The following is a 22,947-nucleotide window of genomic DNA, read 5'->3' on the forward strand; positions in this document are numbered from 1 at the left end:
TTATTTTGAAACACAATGGTCATTTTACTTCGGAGTGAATTTTTTTAAAAAAAAAAAATATATTAATATGCCATTCTTCTGAAAAAAGTCTCTAAAAATTTTATTCAGAATCCCAATAAATTGTAATTTTATTTTTATAGCACCATATTCTCTTTGTGCTTTAATTTGGAGCTCATTCTTCTCGTTTTTTTCTCTCTCCTTCTTCGTCTTTAGTTAATTAGTTCACACCTTTAAGGCCACACGTTCAAAATAATCATTTCACATGTTGTAGAAGGAAAAGTGAACTTTAATTTCATAAAAGCAAGTCAATTTTTTTTTTACATAGAGCAATAAACTTAAAAATTTTAATAGTTATATTTGTAGTGTGAATTGGGTATTGGAAGAAACTGTGGTTATTAATTAGTAAAGAAAACATTTTGTTTCAGTAACTCAAAAGACTTATCGATATGTATATAGAAAGCAAAAAAATATTACTTCAAAAATAAAATTCCTGTGATATATAAATAAATTGGTCTTGCTTTTTAATAGCTTAGAGTGTATTTAGTTTGTGCAATAATTTATTTGTTTTTGTTAGGATATGCCCTGAAAATGTTAACTGAGCTTCTAGAATCTTTCATCGAAGTTGGCCCAATAAGACAACATTACAAGTCTCGCCTTGTTGGATGTGTACTTAATGGTTATTTATCTCTTAGAAAACTTGTTGTACAAAGAACAAAACTCATTGATGAAACTCAGGAAAAACTGTTAGAACTTTTAGAAGAAATGACAACTGGTAAAAATTTTATATCTTTATCTGTTCTTGTTAAATCCATGATTGTAAAAGTTCATGTATGGTCTGAATTAAATAACAAAAAAAAGTGTTCTGTGTGACCAGTGAGATCTCACCTTATCAGTGACCAGTGATATCTGACCTTATCAATTAAAATTGACTCATTAAAATAAATCAGGAATCTAATCTATCAATTTGCAATTGACTTATGTTGTTGAAGTCTAAGCAGTGTGTCCAACCTAAGTTATAGAAATTGATGTTTTTTTTTAATAACTTTTCTCCCTTCATGCACCACCCAGCCAAGCATCTAGCTCCAGGCTCTATCTTTTAATAGCCACATTAAAAATGCTACTTAATTTGGCCCCAGCCAGACAACATTTGCAGCATTTGAGCTGTATTCCCATTTTAAAAATTTCGTACTGTATCAACAAGATGGCTTTTCGTCAGGACATATTTAATTTGCATTTTGCTACTTATGACAATGTTTGTTTAATTAGCTACCAGGATCAAACTCACCAAAGTTAGATTTTCTTCTATTGTGTATACTACAAAATAATTGAATCGCAAACCTAATTTATTCTATTAAAAACTGTCCTCATAGCTTTCTTTGAAGAAAAAACTATGAAAATATTAAAGAAATTCAAAACTTTGTAAGATATTGAGAGACAGATATAGAAAATTAGCAAAAGTACGTTATTAATGAATAAATAATTTTCTTTTTTATACATTTAAAAATGTGTTGAATTTCATTTAATTTCAAATCAGGCTTCAATTTTTGTTATCACAAAATAATATTCTAATCATATTAGCATTATGGTTTAGTTAAATAAATATTTTATTACTGTCCTATATTTTTTTCAACTGGTTTTTTTTATAACATGTGTCTAAATGAAACCATTGCAGGTACTGAATCTGAAACAATGTCTTTTATGGCTGTCTGTGTGGAAACTGTAAAGAAATATGGACTGGACGATTTGCGTACACCAGTGTTTATATTTGAGCGACTTTGCTCCGTCATCTTTCCTGTAAGTTGTTCGTTCTATTAAAGTAAATTGAGAGACATGTTGCTTAGAGATTTAAAATAAAGTGAAAGATATATATAAATATTTAAATTAACTAAAGATATTTATTTTATTGAATAAATTTGCCTTTAAAAAGATGAGCTTATTTGTTAAAAATATATAAAAATATATTTGTTAAAAATATATTAAAGCTATTCATTATTATCCCATAAAATCAATGGTAATTTCAGTTTTTTTATATAGTTCAGTGTTCTATCAGAAAAGCTTTAAACTTTTTAAAAAAATGAAAAATTTTGATTTTTAGGAAGAAAGTGATTCTGGCGAATTTTACATCACATTAGAAAAGGATCCACAGCAAGAAGACTTTCTTCAAGGTCGAATGCTGGGTAATCCTTACAGCTTTAATGAACCTGGAATGGGTCCTCTTATGCGAGACATTAAGAATAAGATCTGTCAGGATTGTGAACTTGTAGCCCTACTGGAAGATGATAGTGGAATGGAGCTTTTAGTTAATAACAAGATTATCAATTTAGATTTACCCGTAAAAGAAGTGTACAAGAAGGTAAGTGATTAATAATTAGCTTTAAATTTTTTATTTCAGAATTAACACCTGTCCTTATATAGTTTTACCTAAAACAGTATATTTCTAAGGATTTACATTTCCCATCTTCTTCTGCCAATTTTTATTATTTCACATTAGTAATTATGTTTTTGTCGTTTTAAGCCCCTCTATTTATTCCTTGTTCTGAGAGCAAATAAAAGAAAAAAATATGTTTCATTTTAAATAAAAAGCCATCTCTTTTTTTACAAAACTTCATTAGTCATATTTTTTAATTAAATATTTTTAAATGTTTGTGGATTTTAATATTAATGTTTGTTAAATTCATCACATTTGTCTATAAGTATGCTAAGTTGTGTGAAGAAAATTTTTTTCATAACTGTAGTCAAATGCAGCATTGTAATTTCATAATGTAAGATAGTCGGGTTATTTCAGGAAGCTTTAATTAAAAGCACTTACTGATTTGTAAATATAAAGGTTTCAAAACACTCACATGTATCAGAGAACCTGGAGGTATTGTAACAGCCAACAAAATGAAATGTAGTGGCTCCCTTTCTTAAACATTTTTATTAACATTGTTGTATATTTTCAACTTTCTTCATCTGGGTATATCATTTAAATTATTGTCTAGATCTATTTTAGTATCTAAACTAGTTTTTAAGAATTATTTGTTGTATCTTAAGAAATAATGAGATGTAATTCTAATTCATTCACTCCTTAAATTTTGTTCTGAATCAAAGTATCAAACTATTTTATTGTGTTTCTGTTGAATGTACAGTGCGCAAAACAAAAAATGGACAATCCTGAATAAAGTAGAAAATGTCTGACTTTTCCTGAATAAGAAACAAAAACGTATTTTCTCTGGATAAATTAACCTTTTTTCGATGAATTTGGATTTCTGACTCCCTAAAGTATAGGATAGGGGGATAGCCGCAATATGGGGAAAATGGTCCACTTCGTTTGAGAGCAATCCAAAGTTTAGACCCCTTAGTGTTAAGTTTACTTTTTACGTATATCTTGATATGTCGAGAGCTTTCTAAGCAAATTTTTTTAAAAAAAGATGAAAAAAAAATCACACAAAATTATGAATTTAAAGATATTTTCACGCAAGTCCAAAGATATCTTCATGCAAAATATAGCTTTAAGTAAATATTTATTATTTTATTTAAACAGTTGAAAATGTAAGGTATAAAATTTTTTGCCTCACTTTAAAGATTGTAATTTTAAGTGGCAAAATACAAAATTTGAACGAAATTGGTTTAATAGTTCTTGAGAAATCGAATTTTTTAAAAGTCGAAATTTTTAAATTTGATTTCTCGGGTATTATTTGACCGATTTTGTTCAAATTTTATATTTTTTCATTTAAAATTATGTTCTTTAAAATGATGTAAAAAATTTTATATTTTACAGTTTAAACATTTTTTGACTGTTATTAAACAAAATAATAAAAAGTAATAAATCTTTACTTAAAGTTATATTTTGCTTAGATTTATCTTTAGATAAACGTGTTTTATAATTCAGTGCAAAAAATTTTCACTTCGCTTAAAGTTCTCGAGATATGGCAAAGAATGTAAAAAGTAAAATTAATACTAAGCGACCTCTCTCTTGACCTATTGGAATAGCATTTAAAATAAAAATGGTTGCGGAATATTATCAATGCATGCAAGCATTTAGTGCTCCAATTATTTTTCTATTTATTACATTTATTGTTTTAATTAAAAGTTAGTTTTAATACATTTGAAATGTTACAAAAATGTATTGTTTTCATTGAAACAAAAAATTTTTGCAGCTGCTCAAATGCCCAAAAATGGATGTTTTATCATTTTTTGTTTTTTGATTTTATGTATTTATAAATTTTTTGTAAGGGCATATTTTGTGTGTTTTAAATGGTCTTCACAACGCTTATACAGTAGGGAACCGATTATCCAGAACGATCGGGACCATCGCTATTCCGGATAACTGATTTTTCCGGTTTTCTGAATCGCTACAAAAAGCCGTTTTTTTATTGTTAAACACAACTAAAAAAAATTTTTTTTGGAAATAATCTTAAAAAGAAGAAAAAACGATGGAGCAATACACTAATGATTATTTCCAAAATGATGGTAAGGTAAACATCTTTAAAAAAAGAACGAAAAATCCTAAAATTTCATAAGGAAAAAAAAAAATTTTTTTATAATGGTGGGAAAATTTATCGAATTTTGTTCCGGTTATTTGGTTTTCCGGTTTTCTGATTTCCGGATAACGGGTTCTGTACTGTATATTAACTATATTAATTATAAATAATATTTACTTGCTGCAGTTGCAGATCCCTGCCTTATAATACCGGGTTTGCCACTCCACAGGGAAAACCTGGAAAATACAGAGAATTTAAAAATCACCTGAAATAACAGGGAAAATGCAGCGAATTTAGATTTTTCTTTACAAACTGGGAAAATACAGGGAATTTTGTTTCTTATTTTTGTCTTTTAAAAAATCGTGACCACTAAAAGCGTCATGTATGGGATATTTAACCATGATATTTCAGCTATACTAAACTATTTCATTTACTATTGCATTATTTAAGTATGTTCAGCTGTTTTTTCAGCAATTAAAACTAATAAATATAGTTAGCTCAATATAACTCACACAAGAGCACAGAAATCGTTGTTTCCTCTTAATATATTGTGTATAATATGTACAGCGAAAACACAGGGAATTTTTTTCCCCAGATTTGAGTGGCAACCCTGAATACATATGCATTTCAGAAATTTTCTTTCAATGCCATTTAATTTGCACTGTTGAATTACCAGCATTGTTTTAAGAAACATGAATATTTGACTTAAAATAATCTCTACAATAAATAAAAAGTTTTAATCAAGTGGAGAGGAGACTGCCAAAATTTTAACCATTAATTTCTTTTTAATTTTTAAATTTTCATGAACACCAATATTTGGTTTAAAATATACTCTACACTAATAGAGATTTTTAAGTGAATATGGATGAGGCTACCAAAATTATTACCATTAAATTTTTTATTTTACTTGTGAGTTTTAGCTTTTAATAATTTTTTATTGAATACTTATGTTTATATATTGTTTTGATAATTTTTTTTTATTTATTAATTATTTCTTTTTGTGTGTAGGTATGGTGTATGGATAGCAATGAATCCGAAGCTATGAGAGTTGTCTATCGGATGAGAGGTCTTCTTGGTGATGCTACTGAAGAGTTCATTGAAAACTTGGATACAAAAGATAACGAAGAAGTTGACAATGAGGAAGTATATAAAATGGCTAATGTTATGAGCCAATGTGGTGGCTTAGAAGTTATGCTGGAGCGATTATCCACTATTACTGAACTGTCCCGTGGTAGATCTCTTCTAACTGTTCTGCTCAAATTATTTGGATTTTGTATAAAGGTAATTAATTCTTATATGAAGTTTGTGGTTTGTTAGTTTTCAATAATTGAAGACCTAGTTTTTGGTACTTAGTTTAAAATTAACCATTTTTATGGCTTAACATCCTTTTTTTTATCTGGTGCTTATAAATGAGCTAAACATTGTGGTTTTTTATTGTCTTGACATAAATAACCAAACTTGAACCTACAATGACTACAAATATAATTTTTATCAAAACTTTTTTTTAAAGTTATTTTTATTTATTGAATTTTTAAATAATCATTTTTACAATCTTGCAATCCACATATTCTCTTTTATATCTAGATCTCTTTGCTTAATTTAAGGTTAATGGCAATTTTAAAAATAAAATTTTGAAATTCCTTGTATTGTTTAATACAGTTAAGTAATATTTTTTCATCTTTAAGTCTTTAATGTTTCATCTTTGAGTACATATTATAACAATTCATCTGTTGAAGAATAGTATCCTATAGTTTTTTCAACAAACATTCACTAATGAAAAAATTAGTCATAAATAATTTTTAGCAATCTGCATGAAAATTATTTATTCTGAATGTAGTTTAACTTTATAATATTGTAATTTTTTTTTAGTTCTGCTATATTTTATTCTTTAATTGAATAGTTTAAAATTAGTTTGTTCCATTGAAATGTGAAACTTTAACAATATGCTGCTAACTACTAAATAATGTACAAAATGTTTTACCCTTATTACACTATTTTTCGTTGTTAAATTTCAGTTTTAATTTTTAATAATTTTTTGTCAAATTTTATTTATTTTAAAATTGACTTTAAAGCTTCTTTTTTTTTCTTCAAAATTTATTTTTCTATATTCTTGCTCGATTGAATAATTATTAATCAACCTTGTTGTATCTCTTGAATATAGAAAAACTAAAAGTTATCAATTTGATAAAAGATTCACTGTTACTGGGATGAATTTCTATGACTATGTAGTGTCATTTTAAACTCCAGATATAAATTATAAAGTTAATAAGGGGTTAATTATGGATGTTTAAACAATGTTTAAGCTTTTTTTCAAAAAGCATAAAAAAAATATTATTCTTAAATATCAAGACAATTCACTAAAAATCAATTATTATTTTGTTTTTGCTTGGCTATAAAATTATCACTTAATCTTTTGCTGTTGGCTGCAAAATCATTGTTTTAATTACTCTGAATTTTCATCAATATATGTTTTAAATTTCTATTCTTTAATAATAAATAAACTGGTTTAAGTGAATTAGAGTACAACACTAATATCACAATTATGGTCTCTGAATCATGTTCAAACAATTATTGTTATAATTCTGAAGCATAATATGTAACAATTTTCCAATTAGGTAAGAAATAATCGTCAAAAATTGGTAGAGCCAGAAATGGGTGCAATTAGAATCATGCTTGGTGTCTTGAGACTTGCCCTTTCTGCTGATTCACCAGAACTGCTACAAGCTCCTACAGGTGGTCCGACAATTATTGAACAATTACTATTGATAATGGAAACTATTCTAGCTGAAGCCGCTAGTAAAAACAGTGCTGATTATATGGAATTTGCTAAGAGCTGTGGGGAGAAAGAGGATATTACCTCGCTGTTATCCTCTGTTAACAACGTCATTATGAAAAATTTCTCCACTCTGTTGCCATTGCTTATGCGAGTGGTACCGTTCCTTACATTTGGATCTCAGGTTAGCTGTTTTGTATTTTATTACCTAGTACCACTTAATAGTTTGTATTTATTTGTACTTAATAGTTAATTGCTTAATAATTTATAATCAAGTATTCTGGTTTCAAACTTCTATAATACTTAATCTCTTAAGATTTTTTATATATAATTTGTTCATCTTCTTAGTTCAGAGGCCCTTCCTCTCCCAATCAAACTCAACTACCGAAGGGGTGGAGAAAATTCTAAACATGCTTTTAATCCTTTTAATTTAACTTTCACAAATAAACTGATTATGTATGTATACTCTATTTGGCACTATCTTTCGATACATGTAAAATATAAGGCCATCGCCCAGTCAGAATTTGAGATATAATGCGTGCAGTATTTAAGATTCTATATTAATTTTTTCACTCAAAATTATGTTAATTAAATTCTGAAATCAAGATTTTTGAAAAATATTAAATAGTAAGCAGTTATTAGTTTTTGGATTCTTGACAAGTATCTTAATTTTTAGGCATTTAACGTTAAAGGAAATTTTAGCATCATCCTAGTCGCTTTTCATCAATTTAAACTGCAATAAGATTAGATATTAAAAAATCTAAAAGCTGAGAAACTAGTAGCTTCAAATTACTGACTCAAAACCATAAATCTCATCAATTTATTGCTCTATGGTTTTGAGGAAAAATTCATTTAAGCTCTAAAAATTATCAAGTGCTATTTCTCACAATCTAATAAAGTAGCCACTTTATTTCCTACCTTTTTTTAAAGGTATTTTGCTGTCTAATAATACCATGTCATCAAAAGTACAAAAAAAAGTACCGAGAAAACACAAATTAAAAATTTAACCTAGAGTCCAAGATGGCAAGGGTAGAGGCCTCTTAATAAGAAATACTCTGAATTATTTATTATTTTATTTTTTCTCAAATTCTTAGTGTCAATCTTTTTAAAGGCTAAACAAATTTTATCTTATACAATTGTTACAGGAAAAAATGGAGACCTTAATTGAGCACTTTAAACCTTACTTAAACTTCAATGAATTTGACTACGAACACACAACTGATGATGATTTACAATTAGAATGCTTCTGTATGTTGACTGCAGGAATTGAGTGCAATGTTAATGGAAATCAATTGAAAGATTTGCTTGTGGAAAAACATATTGTACAAGATGCTCTTGAATATATTACAGCTCATGCACCTCCTATCAAGTAAAAGAAACTCAATATTTTATTTACTTTGTTTAGTTATCTAACATGTTATTTTTGTATGTCTGTTTTACTAGCTGAAAAATGATGGTGTGATTTAGTAAATTACTAAAATAAATTAATCAAAATATGTTGTTTTAAAATGTGGGCATGATTTCTTGTAATCAGTAGTCTTATTTGTCTAACTTATATTAAAAATCAATTATTGTAGAACCTTTTTTAACAAAACAAAAAATGTGCATTAGTCATATTGATTTGTTTCATTTTAAAAATTTATCTTAAACCAAATAATTAATACTTTAAACCAAGACAAACATATTCAGGAATTTTCAAATTCCTGAATATGTTTCTACCTTTAAAACTGTCTAAGTAGTATTTGAGAAACTGATTTGTTGTACAAAGCATGTGGTTTAAGAGACAATTCATTTTACAGACATTTTTTTAAAACTTTTTTACGTAAAATCAGGCATATCAAGACACTTCTTAGTGGGCAGCAAATAATACTACAAAAATGTGTGAAGTATACAAGCTAGTTCTTTTATTTTAAAGAATATAAATGAGTTTTCTTACTCTTTAACATCAAGGAATAGCAATGATAATGATTGTAGAACTGCTAAATTGATCAAAGTTGTTCTTTGTTCTTTTAAAATGTATTTCTTTTTTTTTTCTGACTAATGTTTTAATTTTATATTGTATACACATTCATATTTATTTGATGCAGTTAAGATATTTTTTTTTCTTCCATTACATTTTATAGGAGTGCCTTGCTGGGTGCATCTGATGAATGGAAAGAATTTACATCAAAACCTGCTTTAAAATATGTTCTCAAGTTGTTAACTGGTCTCAGCCAAGATCATGAAAAAACACAACATTTAGTTAGTGCTGAGTGCATTCCTATTATTCATAGGTAAATAAATGTCTGCAAATCTGGCAGCAATTTTCTTGTGTTACTTTTTAGATAAATTAATATAAAAATTCAATGTAAAACATATATACTATCTAACTTTATTTATTTATTTTGATTGAAGCTTCTTTTTTAAAAAATAAATGAATAAAAAATTTATAAACCTTTCCCTCTTCTTTTTTTTATTTTTTATTTTTTTTTAAAGTTCTTTCATTTGTAGCATGTAGGAAAATGTCATTTTTAAAATTAAATAATAAGTGCAAAAAATAAATCTTAAAAATTAAATTTAACCTCTCTCATTCTCTACTCTATCACACATATGTTAGAACTTTGTCCGGAATTTTCTGTATTTGATCCATTTTTTAACATTATTATTTGCTGTATGTACCTTTTACTTAAGCAATAACTTGTTTTTAAAGGTTGGAACAAGTATCTAGTGATGAAAGAGTTGGTTCTTTAGCTGAAAACCTTATGGAAGCCATCAAAAAGAACCCAAGTGTTGCCCAGAAAATTGAAGAAGTGCGTAAACTAACAAAGGATGAAAAGAAAAGACTAGCCATGGCAATGAGAGAAAAGCAATTAGGTGCATTAGGAATGAGTACTAATGAGAAAGGACAGGTAATTTCTCATGTATACTAAGTTGTATTAGCTGTTGATATTAAATATGAACCCATAATGCATTGTTGTTTATTGACACATATTTTATACATGTTATTACTTGTGATATATATATAACTAGGTATTATGAAAAACGAATAATTATTTTGTATTTGCTTTGAAATTTTATATGGTTAAAGATAGGGGTTTACAAAAATATAAAAGTTTTAGGTTTTATGAAATGAAAAGTATAATTTTTTTTTCTTTTGCTTTATGTTAAATTTTACTGAAATATGTTAGAGTGAGTGATCTTCAGGCACATGTGATTTGTAAATCTTTGGTCAAAGATATATCTTTTAGAAGTTTCGTGCATAAAGAAGCATAATATATTATTAAGTCAGCCACCTAAACTGAGGGCTCTAGCAAAAAATGTTATGATTTGCTTTATTAAGAATAAATTGTTGTGTCATATTTATTATTGGATAGTGCTAAATTTATGAAGACAAGCCGAAGATCATAAGAATTTGATAAATTTCAATTTAATTCCATAGATAAAAAAGATGATGTCATTTAAAAGGAATGTTGATTGTTATGAATCGTTATTGTTCTGATCAGAATTTTGTTCTGTTTTAGGTCACTGCTAAAAGTTCTCTTCTTAAAAATGTGGAAGAGCTTGGTGAAGAATCTGGTTTAGTTTGTATTATCTGTCGTGAAGGTTATAAGTTTCAACCTACCAAAGTTCTTGGCATTTATACTTTTACCAAGCGCTGCAATGCCGAAGATTTTGAAAATCGCCCTAGAAAAACACCTGGTTATTGTACTGTTACTCATTTTAATGTTGTTCATGTAGACTGCCATATGGCGGCTGTCAGGTAATATTTATTATGTTCATTTCATTATTTAGATTATTTATTTAGTGATTGAAATATTTCAAAACAAATTACAATTTTAATGCAGTTCAAATATCATACTATTAAAAGTAGAAAAATAATGTTCCCGGTAACTTAGTTCCTGAATTAAAATACCATCTGATAGACTGAAAACTATCAATGTAAATTTATTTAGTAGAAGTTACAAATTATGTTTCCAAACCTTAAAATGCTGCTGTTCTTTTCTCTGTGTTGTGAAAATTGAATTAGCATGTGAGAATCACATAACTTGGAGGTAAAGTGTGTAATTTCAAAAAAAATAAAATAAAAAATTCATAAAAATTACTATGAATGTATTAAACATTTTTAGTTATTTAATACCAGTTTATATTAATCAGCCAAACAATTTCAGGTAATTGGAAAACTATAATTAATATAATGGACACCAGTGGCGAACGCATAATTTTTTCAAGGGGGGTGTTCATAATTTTCTGAAACTACTAAAAGAAATTCGAGTCTGTAATAAAGCACTATTATTTCCCTAATTTAGACAGCTAGACAATTTTGACTTTTTATTTAGACAACATTGTTTGGTTAAATTTTGATTTGATTTTTTAAGTTTAAAAACATAATGTAATATCTTCTGAAAAAGTCCAATGTCATATGGGTGGGAAGTAACACTTTGAGGGCCACTTTCACATTCATCAGATTTTGTTATGCTAGAAACGTTTTCTTCAACGAAAGTATCACATTTCTGTACAACAGAAAAACTTACATTGATACTAGATGCTGTCACCTCACTAATTTTAGGTCGTGATTTTTTCTCAAAGTAATTAAAAATTGTTAAATTCTTACGTTTTGACATCCTAAAGATCCAAGAAGAGTAAATATATATATTGGCACAGAAATAAATGCTATGCTCAGGGCCGGCGCGTACGCGGGGACCTAGGCCATTCAAATTTTTGGGGCCCTTCGATTAAGTTGTTTTTCTCGTATATTTTTTATTTATTCAAATATAAAAGTATTTATATATCTTTTTATTTCAGAAAGCATGTTTGAAATTAAAATAAATAATAATAAATTGAATTTTACTTTATTTTGTTAAATTAGAACTAAATTTTAATCATAACATTTTGAAAAAATTTTAATATATATTTAAAATTTTTTTTTTTTTAAAAAAAAAATCATTGTTTTTCTTAATATTTTAAAATTTATTTTCAAACAAATCCATTTTAAGGGGGGCCCTAATCATTTGATATTACATCATCCACTGTACTCCATTCCCCCTTTTATATAATTTTTCACCGCATCTCCAAAATTCTCGAACTGTCTCAAAGACGACAGAACGTCTATGGTTCCAGAATCATCGCGTCAAGATCTCGCGAATGACAGCCAGTCTCGAAAACTATACTGGCAGGACAGAAAGGAACCAGTCCGTAACAGTATCACGTGAATTTGGTTTCAAAAGTGCAACCCTATTATAGTAAATGTTTTTTCAGTATTCTGAGAAATAGCGTGAGAAAAAAAAAAGTAGGCATAAGGCAGATAAAAATATATTGTCTTAAAAAATAATAGCTCGCATAATTTCTACTAAAATTTTTATTTTTTTATTTTGTCTGAGCTCAAGGGGGGTGTTTAAACCCCTCCCTTGCGTACGCCACTGATGGACACTGTACCTCTTAAAGGAATAACATGGAAAATAAGAAACAGAAAGTTTTAAATTATATTTCTTCAAGTTATCAAACTATTTAACATGACTTTATCGAATTTTAAAATTAATTTTATAAGAAATGTTTATTTATTTTTTGTAGGCATGCAAGGGGTCGAGATGAATGGGAAAGTGCAGCTCTACAAAATGCTAATACTAAATGTAATGGTCTTCTTCCACTGTGGGGTCCTCAAGTTCCTGAATCTGCTTTTGCCAGTTGTCTCGCCAGGTTTGTATTTTGACCACCTTATTGTACTAGTAGTAATTGAATCAAATATTATTTGATATAATCAGTTAAATTTTCGATTTGAGAAAATAAAATTGTATCTTAATTTTTGTATTTTCAAAAAATTATGTTTCTTTATCTATTTTCAAGGCTCTCAAGAATGTGAACAGATAAGCATGCCACTGTGACTTTCTTTAAATTTTTTCTATTTGCATGACTGCCCACCTTTCCTCATTTTCCAGAAGCTTTCCACATTTTTACTTATTTTTGCTATTTTTTCCGATTTCACTCTCAGAAAATAAAATTTTCTTAATTTTTTCCCTTCCGCTCGATAGCTCACGTTTTCTTTAATTCAGACGTCTCTGCTCCTTTTTTTTTTTTTTTTTAAAAAAACGGTGAGTTTATTCTTTTTTAAATGTTCATTATATTATAGTGAATTTCTGAAAAAATAAATAAATTTAAATCTGCTTTTTTTCTTAAATTTGCAGTGGAAATCTTCTGCGTTTTTAGGCTTTTCTTCTGCTTTTTTTTTTTTTTTTTTTTTCGTCGATCTTCCTCATTTTGATAACTAGGGGTTGTAAGCGAAATATTTGCAAATTTGAAAAAGTTTATCTGATATATAACAAATTTAGACTGTTCTCAAATTTCCAAATGTGTTGCAAATGTAATTAAACATCCTATTTGATGTTAGCAATAAAAAGTGCATTGTTTCAAGTGCTTTTCAATAACATCAGTAAATTATGAAAATTTGTTGAGATGAATAATCTGCTGCATATAAAAGGTGATAACTCTGCTTAACGCATGCATATTTTAAAGAAATTTAAAATTGTCAAAAATATCTATACCATTATAGGGAAAAAACAAAATAGTCAAAAAAATCTGTTATCATTAGGTAAAGTAGAGTTTTATTTTGTACTGGGCAGCCTCCCTGTTCGCTATCTCTCACCGATGAATAATTCACAATCATTGTTTTATCTTGACAAAATACAATTTCTTCTATGAAAGTTGAAATTATTCACTTCTTCATGGTATCATTAGGTATAGGAAGTAGGGGTATATGCAAGTGGTGTAAGAAAAATCCTGTTTACTTATGTCGGTCCAAATATTTCTTAATGACTCTGTTAAGATCTATTAGTAAACTTGAATAATTTTGATTATAGATTAATTATTAATATTACAAGTATGTTGTGATAAATTCGGTTTGAACATTAATGAAATTCACACCAAAAAATAATAATTGTAAATCAGTTAATAAGTTTGGATACTGATTTAGAAAAGTTTATCTTAAAATGTAGCTTAATAAGGTAAAATCATAAAATTGTGTTATAATATAAGGACAACTCTATTATTTCTCAACTCTAAATTTAGAAAACAATCAAAATTGTAATAGTAGCATTGCAAAGTATGAAAAATAAATATTACAGGTAAGAACCTTTAAATTTAGGATACAAAAATATTTTACATAAAACATTACCTTTATGACTTTTATTAATTTTATACTGATTAAAACCGATATTTATATATTGTTAGAAATTAAAATTTCCTTCTCCAAAAAAGTGTAAAGCAAGTTTGTGATGCCTCTGAATTTTTTATTTATTTTTATTATATGTCATCTTTTTTTTTTCACTAATTCCATGTTGTTTCTAAGTAATCTGGCAGTACCTAAATTTTATTTATTTTTTAATCTATTATAGGCATAACACATACCTTCAAGAGTGTACTGGTCACAGAGATGTTGGATATGCTTCGACAGTCCATGATCTAAAACTCTTACTTCAGAAATTCGCCTTTGAAAAATCTTTCAGTGAAGACAGCGGTGGAGGTGGACCTCAAAGCAATATGCATCTTATTCCATATCTTATACACATGACTCTCTATGTTATTAATACGTGAGTATTTTTCATAGTTGTTATGAGAATAGGAACTGACCTATAAATCCTGTATTTTTCAGAAAAGTTTCCTATATTTTTAAAAATCATCTTATATTTTGCTTTCCTGAAATTTTTCAGATTTGTCGCATTACATGTTTTCAATTTTGCTATAATATAAAGTTCTGATTTATCATAATTATAGATGCTTATATGTTCTCAAAATGCATTAGGCGGATCATGGGTTAGAGTCCACTTGTTGTCAGGCTAACCATGTGATGTTTTAGTGGTATTCCACACCATTTAGCGTGACAGTTTAGATTGACAGAGCATGAACAATTATATATTTTTTTTAATATTTGAATTTGTTTTTCGTTTGCTATATTTTCATAAAATGTTTTTTTTTTGGGTATATATTTCTTTTTTTTTTCTTTCTTGATATGTTTTACCCTTATATATCTGCAAATATAATATAGTTTTATTCCAAGAACTTTAGTTTACACTTATGTTTCTCTTTTCAGAACTAGATTTGTAAACAGCGAAGAAAAGAATATTGTTAATTTTCTGGAGATGCAGAAAAGCAAATTGGTGGAAAATTGTTTTGAGGTAAATTTAGCTTTTTCAGCGATTATAATATTATCTACCATATTCGAAGATTTAATTTTCCTTTAAAATTTATAAAAATAAAGTGTAGTTTAACATTTTTATATTTTTAATTTCAAGTTTATTTACTAAGACTATAGTCACTAATAAATTATAAACAATATAATAGTCAATGTTATAGTTCAAATCTCATCAATTTACCTTTTTCTTTTTAGTTGGAAGGTCCTTTGTATTGGATGATTATGTGTGTTATCGTGTTTCCACCTAGCAAATGGCAGAAATTAAAAATCAACTTCCTAAAAAGAATTGTTATCCTTGCTCAAGCAAGGCATGTGAGTCCTCAAGGATGCGTCAATTTGAATGATTCTGCTATAAAAGACTTTAATGTATATAAATCGTATCTTCTTTTTTATGGTCTAATTGATGGTCTCTATAAGAAAATGTTTAAGGTAAGTGTTTGTATTTGACTTGATTTTTATTTAAATAAAATCAATAATATTTTCATTTTATGGTTGTAAGACAATTTATTTAATAGTTTTTATCTTTTATCTGAATGGAAACTTTGCAAGCTATTACTTCGTTTCGTGATTTTTTGTTCAGTTACACCTAAAAACCGAGGTTAGGTACTTGAGTGTGATTTTACAGTGTGGAATTATAAACTAAACTAAAAAACTCAGTGGCGCGACAGCCCATTAAGAGGGCCAAGGCCGACTGTGCCCATCTCAGTTTTCTTGACCTTGGGCTCTGGGGTGCAGGAGCATATGTTCCGGTCAGGTGGTCAGCCGAACACGGAACCCCCAGTGTTAGTTCCCAAGCATGCTTGGTACTCATTTTATCGACCCACTGAAGGGATGAAAGGCTGAGTCGGCCTTGCCCGGCCCAAGGATCGAACCAAGGACCTGTGGCACGGCAGCGCGAAGCGCTACCACTCAGCCACCGGGCGTGGAATTATAAACAAAAAGTATTTAAAATAAAATAATTTTAAGAAAGATCTTCTGTTCTTTTTTTAATTGAATCTAATAAATATTTTTTTTCAATACTTCATATTTTTATGAATATCATATTTTTTTTAATATCTTATTTTTTTCACTATGACATTTTATTTTAGAAAGTTACTGTTACCGAAAATGAAGAATGGGCTGTTGTGCTTGCTGATTTTATTCGCCAGAATGATCAACCATTGCTAGAAGCTGGTGATAATCTACTACGTTTCTTTGAAGATGATTTAGTCCCCGTTCAATCTTTTGCTGAGTTCTGTGATGTTCTGGGTAAATATTTCTATTATTTCTTTTGAAAAAGGCAATTTTATCTTACTAAGGTGCTCTCAAAAATTTGATTAATGGTCTCGTAAAATCAAGAAAATAAAATATATTGACGAAACACGTTTATTTGCAATCAAATTTATTACCATTAGCTACAATACTTATTGATTGTACAGCTATTAGAAACTATCAACAAAGTTTTCTTTGATTATCACTCATTGCACACTTATCACACAACAGTATGTCTTTATAGCCATCTTTTCTTTTATCGCTAAAATATTTAAACCACTTTAAAACATACATTTTTACAAACATTTGAAGTGCCATTGCTTTATCTAATTTGAAGCAAGAACTTCACAAATTGTTCTATTTCATAATGACATGCTCTTTTCTCATTGACTATTAATTTGGTTGTAGTGCTAGTTTGAACTTGCCTGTTAAGACTTGAACACTAGAGGGACTTAGCTATTATATATCTTGCTACTTCATACATCTGTGAAGTATGATATCCCAACCGATGTCGTTATTCAGTTATGGGATCATTCACTGAACTTTCTGAGAACACCTCAGAGGTAGATATTAAAAATATTCGGTCATTGCTCAAAGGGATCAGTAACTAAAATATATTACTAGTCCAGATACATTTTGATTGGTCCATGTGAATGTAATGTACCTATTATATTTTTTTTTTTGAAAGTTAATGAAATGAATTTAAATTGAAAATTACTATACTGAGAATATGACAATTATTCCATTTTGTGACAAAAACCAAGTCTAAAAAATTAAACAAAAAAGACATACAGATTACAGAGAACAAAGGAAACCAGTGGCGCAGCTGGAAATGAAGAACATGTACCCCATAACTGGAGAAGGTAAAGAAGGCGACTTATAGTGGTTTAAATAACAACACTTTGGCAGGACCGGATCATATCAAAGTAAAGTTTCAGAAAGTTAAAGAACCTAAATTAATGAGCGAAATGCGCAACATCATCTCCAATGATTGGTCAATGGACGAAATGCCCATTGAATGGGAGGGTAGATCCTTCATACGATAAAGGATCCTATATGTCCTATATTCAAAAAAGTTTTATTTTGGAATGTAACAGCTATCGAGGAACCAATAATCTTTTTAATACATCTTATTAAATCCTTTCACATATTTTAGCAAAACCATTAATACCTTTTACAAGTTGTTAAGGTATAGGAAAATATCAATGTGGCTTCCAAAAAAAAAAAAAAAAAGAAAGAAAGAAAGAAAAACCTACTAAAGATCAGATCCACAGCATAAGTCAAATTCTGGAGGAAAAAAAACTATCAAATATAACATAATTACATACCATCTTTTTGTTAATTTTAAGTCAGCCTATGAAGAAACTAATAAACTTTATAAAAATGACCCTGAACAATATAAAATGCAAGGTTAAGTTAGGAACAAAACTAACTGAACCTTTTTACAAGGAGAAGGGACTAAAACAGGGTGATGATTTATCTTGACAGTTATTTAATATTGCCTCAGAAAAAACAGTGAGAGAGTTGGGCATACAAACATAAAAAACAATTCTCTAAAATTCACTGTAATTATTAGAATTTGTTGATGATACAGGTATTTTATATAGAAGTAAGAAAAAAAATTTGAGCTAAAAATTTAGGTTTAATCGTCAATGAAAAAAAGACTAAATTCATGTCAGTAATAAGTAAAACTTAGATTCATGGCCACTGAACTGAAAATAAAAGAGTATGTTTTTAAAAATGTTGATCTCTCTAAATACTTGGAAGTAAACAATAATAATGATATTTCAATCAAAATCCATAGCAGTGTAAATATGGCTAGTAGATGCAATTTTGGTTTTAGAGGATAGTTCATATCAAAGTACTTGTAGGGAAACACAAGATATTAGTAAGTTTTATGTATGAGTTCTGAACAATAAATAAATCAGAAGAAAATAGACAACATGTATTTGAATGAAAGGTCTTAAGAAGAATTTTTTGATTCAGTGAAGGGGAATAAAATACAACTTTAAACTATACAACAAATTCAGGCAAACAAATTTAGTGAAATTTATTAAAATTCAACAAATGAAAGGTCTTGGTCTTATCTGAAGATATGACATGAATTCAGTAGAAAAAATTACTTTTCAAAATCCAGAAGAGGAAGGAGAGAGAGAGAGAGAGGTAGACCATGTTGAATATAGTTAGAATATTAAAGATTGACCTTCTATACTATTTCTAAATAATCTAAATCCTAATAATCTCATGTAAATGTAATGGATATGTAAATTAAATTATCCAAATATATATATATATATATATATATATATATATATATATATATATATATATATATATATATATATATATATATATATATATATATATATATATATATATATATATATATATGAAAAAAAATGTTCTCTTCTTTTTTAGATCTTTTGCGAGACCTACCAGATCCTACATGTTTTCTGGATAATGTTCTTCTTTCTTTGGATTCTCGTGACTAATTAGAATATCTTTGTACTTTATGTTTAATTTGATGTTTCGTCGTAGAATAATGTGCATAAAAATTATTTACCAAAATAAAATTTTAGAAACTCAAGCGTTCTTTTTGTTATTTGATAATTTTAAATAAACAATCATTTTAATAAATTTGCAATTTTAATCCTATGTTTTTGCTTATTATAATTTCTTGTGCGAAATTAAAAGTTTGAAATTCATCACATCATTATCATATTTCAACTTCACATTATTTCGAGTTAAAAGATCTAAATATTTCTTTTAAGATAGAAATGTTTCAAAGATCTTTTTATTATTCTTTCACTAATTTATTATTTCTTTTTATGTATAATTTTTTTAAGACACGAATGGAAAAGCAACTTAATAAAATTTTATATAACATCTTATCTATATTAAGTAAACAAGTAATCTTTTATTTGGACATACATTAAAAAAACTAAAACATTAATCTATTTATTAATACTTCACAATCTTTGTATGAACTTAATGAAATAGTATTGGCATTTTAAATAAAAAATGTGTGCAATATTACAGCATAGATAATTTTTCTTAAAGCAATGTAAATTGTTGAAAATGTTATTTAATTACAAATTATTTCGGTTTCATTAATCCTATATAAATAGAATATGGCTGCCACCCATGACTTTACAGTATCCTGCTGAATCAATACTTTTCATGGGGTCTCTGAACATCTTGCATTGGACGGAGTATCCGGCATTTGTTTTGTCTTGCATTTGTTCAGTTTCACAAAAGTTACATACTGCTGACTCTCATCCGCAACCCCCTCTCTTCAGTCATACAAGAGGAACTTCTTATTCTTTTAAAGTTTGAGAAAAGGTTGAGTTTGTTTCAACTCCTCAGTCTTTAATCATTTGCTTTATCAAAAATTTTTTATTCCTGTTTAATGCCTGTTAAGTTAGTTTTTTTTTCTCTCTCTATTTTTGCTTCTTTTTTTAAAAAAATAATTCTTTACATAATAGTTTCTGTACATTTGAATGGAACACAGTGTCAAGGTACGAATATAGCTTTTTCGTTTTTAGAGAAAAATCCTTTTCTTAATACTAAAAACAAAAGTTTGATAACAATTTTGTTACTTTACCATTATATAATAACTTTTTGAGCAATTTACAAGATTATATTCTGTTATAGTGGTGAGATTTTAATTAATTTGAAAGGGTGTTAGCTTTGTTATTTGATAAAATTCAATAAATGTCCTTGATTATATTTTTGTATTAAGTTATTCTAATTCTTGTAGTAAAATTAATAGCACCTGGTAGCATAAAAATTCGAATGTTTCATCAATTACCACAAATTTTCTAAATTTACTGCACTTAAGTTGATTGGTCTTTTGAGAACTCCTGAGAAACTTATAGTAGCAGAAAAATAGTGTTTTAGGTAGAATTCATTCCCACAAAGACTGGGATTGAATCTTTTAATGATTTTTTATTTATTTATTATTATTATTTATTTATTTATTTTTTTTTTGTTTATTTTTGACGTAATAAAAGTTTATGAAACTGAGTGTGCAGAACCGTTTTTTGGCCACCATCCTGGAAAAATATCAATTATTAAAATTAAATTTTGTTAAGCAAAATGTTTAGAAAGATAAAAGTGCAAATGCTTAATATACGCTTTTTTTTTTATCTTGAAAATACATTTAAAAAAATTTTTATTTGAAAAAAAATGTGTAATAACAAATTAAAGGATATTTCAAGTTGGAAAATCAAATATTGGTTTTTTGATGCAAAATGTTTAGAATGATGAAGCCAATTTTTTAACACACCAGAAAATTCTGATTGTGGAAACACATATTTTAAGTCTGCCATTTTAAAGAAGTTGTGAAAAATCATGTATGTTATCATTTAAATTATTTTAAGTTGAAAAAGATAAGCATAGTGATTCTATGAATAAACTTAAATGTAGGCTAAAAATTGAAAATAATATATTGTCAAGAGCCATATTTTTATAAATCAGAATGTGCTTTTAAATACAAGCATATCCTATATTTTAATTTGGCTAGCTAAATCTAACAGTCTTCTTCAATTTCTTCTAATTCACTTTCTTTTAGTGTAGTAGTTGTGCATTCTCTACTAGAACTATTACATCATATTACTTGTACATTTCACACCAGAACGTCATTGTGTACTTTTACTATTACCACACTTGTAATTTAAAATAGGTCTGTCATCTAAAGTTCTTGCTAATAATGATGTATCACTTTTTCTTAATAACTGAGTTCCTGGATCAAATAGACAGTTCAGAGAAGTTTGCTTTCAATTTCTGCAATCTTTCAGTGTGGCATTCTTTGAGTTAAGAATACTGTGTTGATATGTTGTGTTACTTTGCCAATAATTTCTAAAAGTCTTCATTGTGTCAGCTTTTATCTTTTTAACTAAGATAACAGTTACAGAGTTGGAAAGATTTCTAGCGTCAGACATTTCAAGATGTTTTTCACTGCTAACTCGAGAGACATTAGTAAGATGTCTCATAGCATAAATAATTTCACAGCATACAGGGTGCCTACATTCCCATGTAGCTCATTAACTATCACCCACAGGGACCGACTTACAGATTTGGGGGCCCCGGGCACAGATGAATTTGGGGGCCCCAGTTAAAGAGCCGATAAATTTTAGTTAACATGCAAGGTCTTAAACTAAATATTGAAAAAGTATTTTTCAGACCATAAAAATTGCAAGTAACATGAAACCTTATTTAGAAGTACGTCCCCCAGATATTCAGAATTTAATTTAGTGAAATTGTTTAAAAAAATACTAAAATTTAATAAATATGTCTAGAGGTTTTGGCTAGAATGTTAAAAATTATGAAGGAAACAAGATATTTGTACCCAAATCTAATAAAAGTAATTGAAGTCTGATAAAAGTAATCATCAACATTCGAAAATTTTTAAGATACCATAAACAACAATGATTAACTAATGCAACAAGCTTCAGAGAAATTACTAACAGAAGTTTATAGCTGAGTCTTGTAAAAAGAATGGCCTTGCACTAGAGCATTAAAAGTTGTTATAATACTGTAATAAATAATGTCAATAGCAAATTACTTTGCTCTAGTGTGAGTGCGGAGTAAATAGTAATGATATAATGGAATAATGCAAGTACCCCATTCATGAAATTTGATAGTTGTCCCTGTTCTAAACATTCTTTCAAAGGGATCTTCTACACAAGGTTTTGTATTGGCCATGTAATGTAAAAGATCATTTATTGGGAAAGGGGGCCTCTCAAATGTTGGGGGCCCCGGGCACGTGCCCCAAATGCCCTCCTGTAAATCAGTCCCTGATCACCCATGCTTCTTCTGTGCGTTGTTCACACCTCGAATTTTTGTTGATCACATTAAAATATGCGCAATAAACATATTTGTTCATATTCCAGGCCACAATCTACCAACGAAAAATGAAATGACCAGCACACAAGTAAGCTAGCTTGACTTCATGTTTTTTTGTTTCAATTTTCTTATTTCCTGTAGATATACCCTGGCACATTTTACATAATGATATATAGTACTGATGACTAGGGGCGTCACCTCCAGTCAAGAAGCAAAAATTGCTTGAGTAGAAGCTTAAATTGCTTATGTGGCAAGATTTTTAATAAATCCAAAAAGATAATTATAAATTTCAATTTCAAGACGAATAGTTTTCAATATTTTCATTCCAATAATTTTTTTCTTACCATTACAAAATACTCTATTTTGAAAAAAGAATAGAAGTATTTTCCCCTAGTTCCAGAAAAAAAAAGAGCCAATGTTAACATTTGGCAAGGTTGGACTGACAATAAACC

At 28.0% G+C, this 22,947-nt stretch overlaps 1 protein-coding gene across 1 annotated transcript in view; it reads left to right on the forward strand.

Annotated features, from left to right (window-relative positions):
• poe (E3 ubiquitin-protein ligase-like protein poe) overlaps positions 1-19,235 on the forward strand; it is an 80,354-nt gene extending 61,119 nt beyond the window's left edge. The window contains exons 49-63 of the mRNA XM_043052964.3: positions 575-772; positions 1,673-1,794; positions 2,096-2,353; positions 5,472-5,744; positions 7,079-7,420; positions 8,382-8,605; positions 9,360-9,509; positions 9,926-10,124; positions 10,737-10,975; positions 12,784-12,909; positions 14,601-14,795; positions 15,296-15,380; positions 15,593-15,826; positions 16,486-16,645; positions 19,067-19,235. Of these exons, the coding sequence (XP_042908898.3) occupies positions 575-772; positions 1,673-1,794; positions 2,096-2,353; positions 5,472-5,744; positions 7,079-7,420; positions 8,382-8,605; positions 9,360-9,509; positions 9,926-10,124; positions 10,737-10,975; positions 12,784-12,909; positions 14,601-14,795; positions 15,296-15,380; positions 15,593-15,826; positions 16,486-16,645; positions 19,067-19,140 (2,879 nt within the window). The 3' untranslated portion in view covers positions 19,141-19,235. The remainder of the gene's footprint in view (positions 1-574; positions 773-1,672; positions 1,795-2,095; positions 2,354-5,471; positions 5,745-7,078; positions 7,421-8,381; positions 8,606-9,359; positions 9,510-9,925; positions 10,125-10,736; positions 10,976-12,783; positions 12,910-14,600; positions 14,796-15,295; positions 15,381-15,592; positions 15,827-16,485; positions 16,646-19,066) is intronic.
• The last annotated feature ends 3,712 nt before the right edge of the window (positions 19,236-22,947 follow it).

Source organism: Parasteatoda tepidariorum, chromosome 1, assembly GCF_982258835.1.
Source record: "Parasteatoda tepidariorum strain Cologne lab strain chromosome 1, Ptep-v5.0, whole genome shotgun sequence".
Lineage (NCBI taxonomy): Eukaryota > Metazoa > Arthropoda > Arachnida > Araneae > Theridiidae > Parasteatoda > Parasteatoda tepidariorum.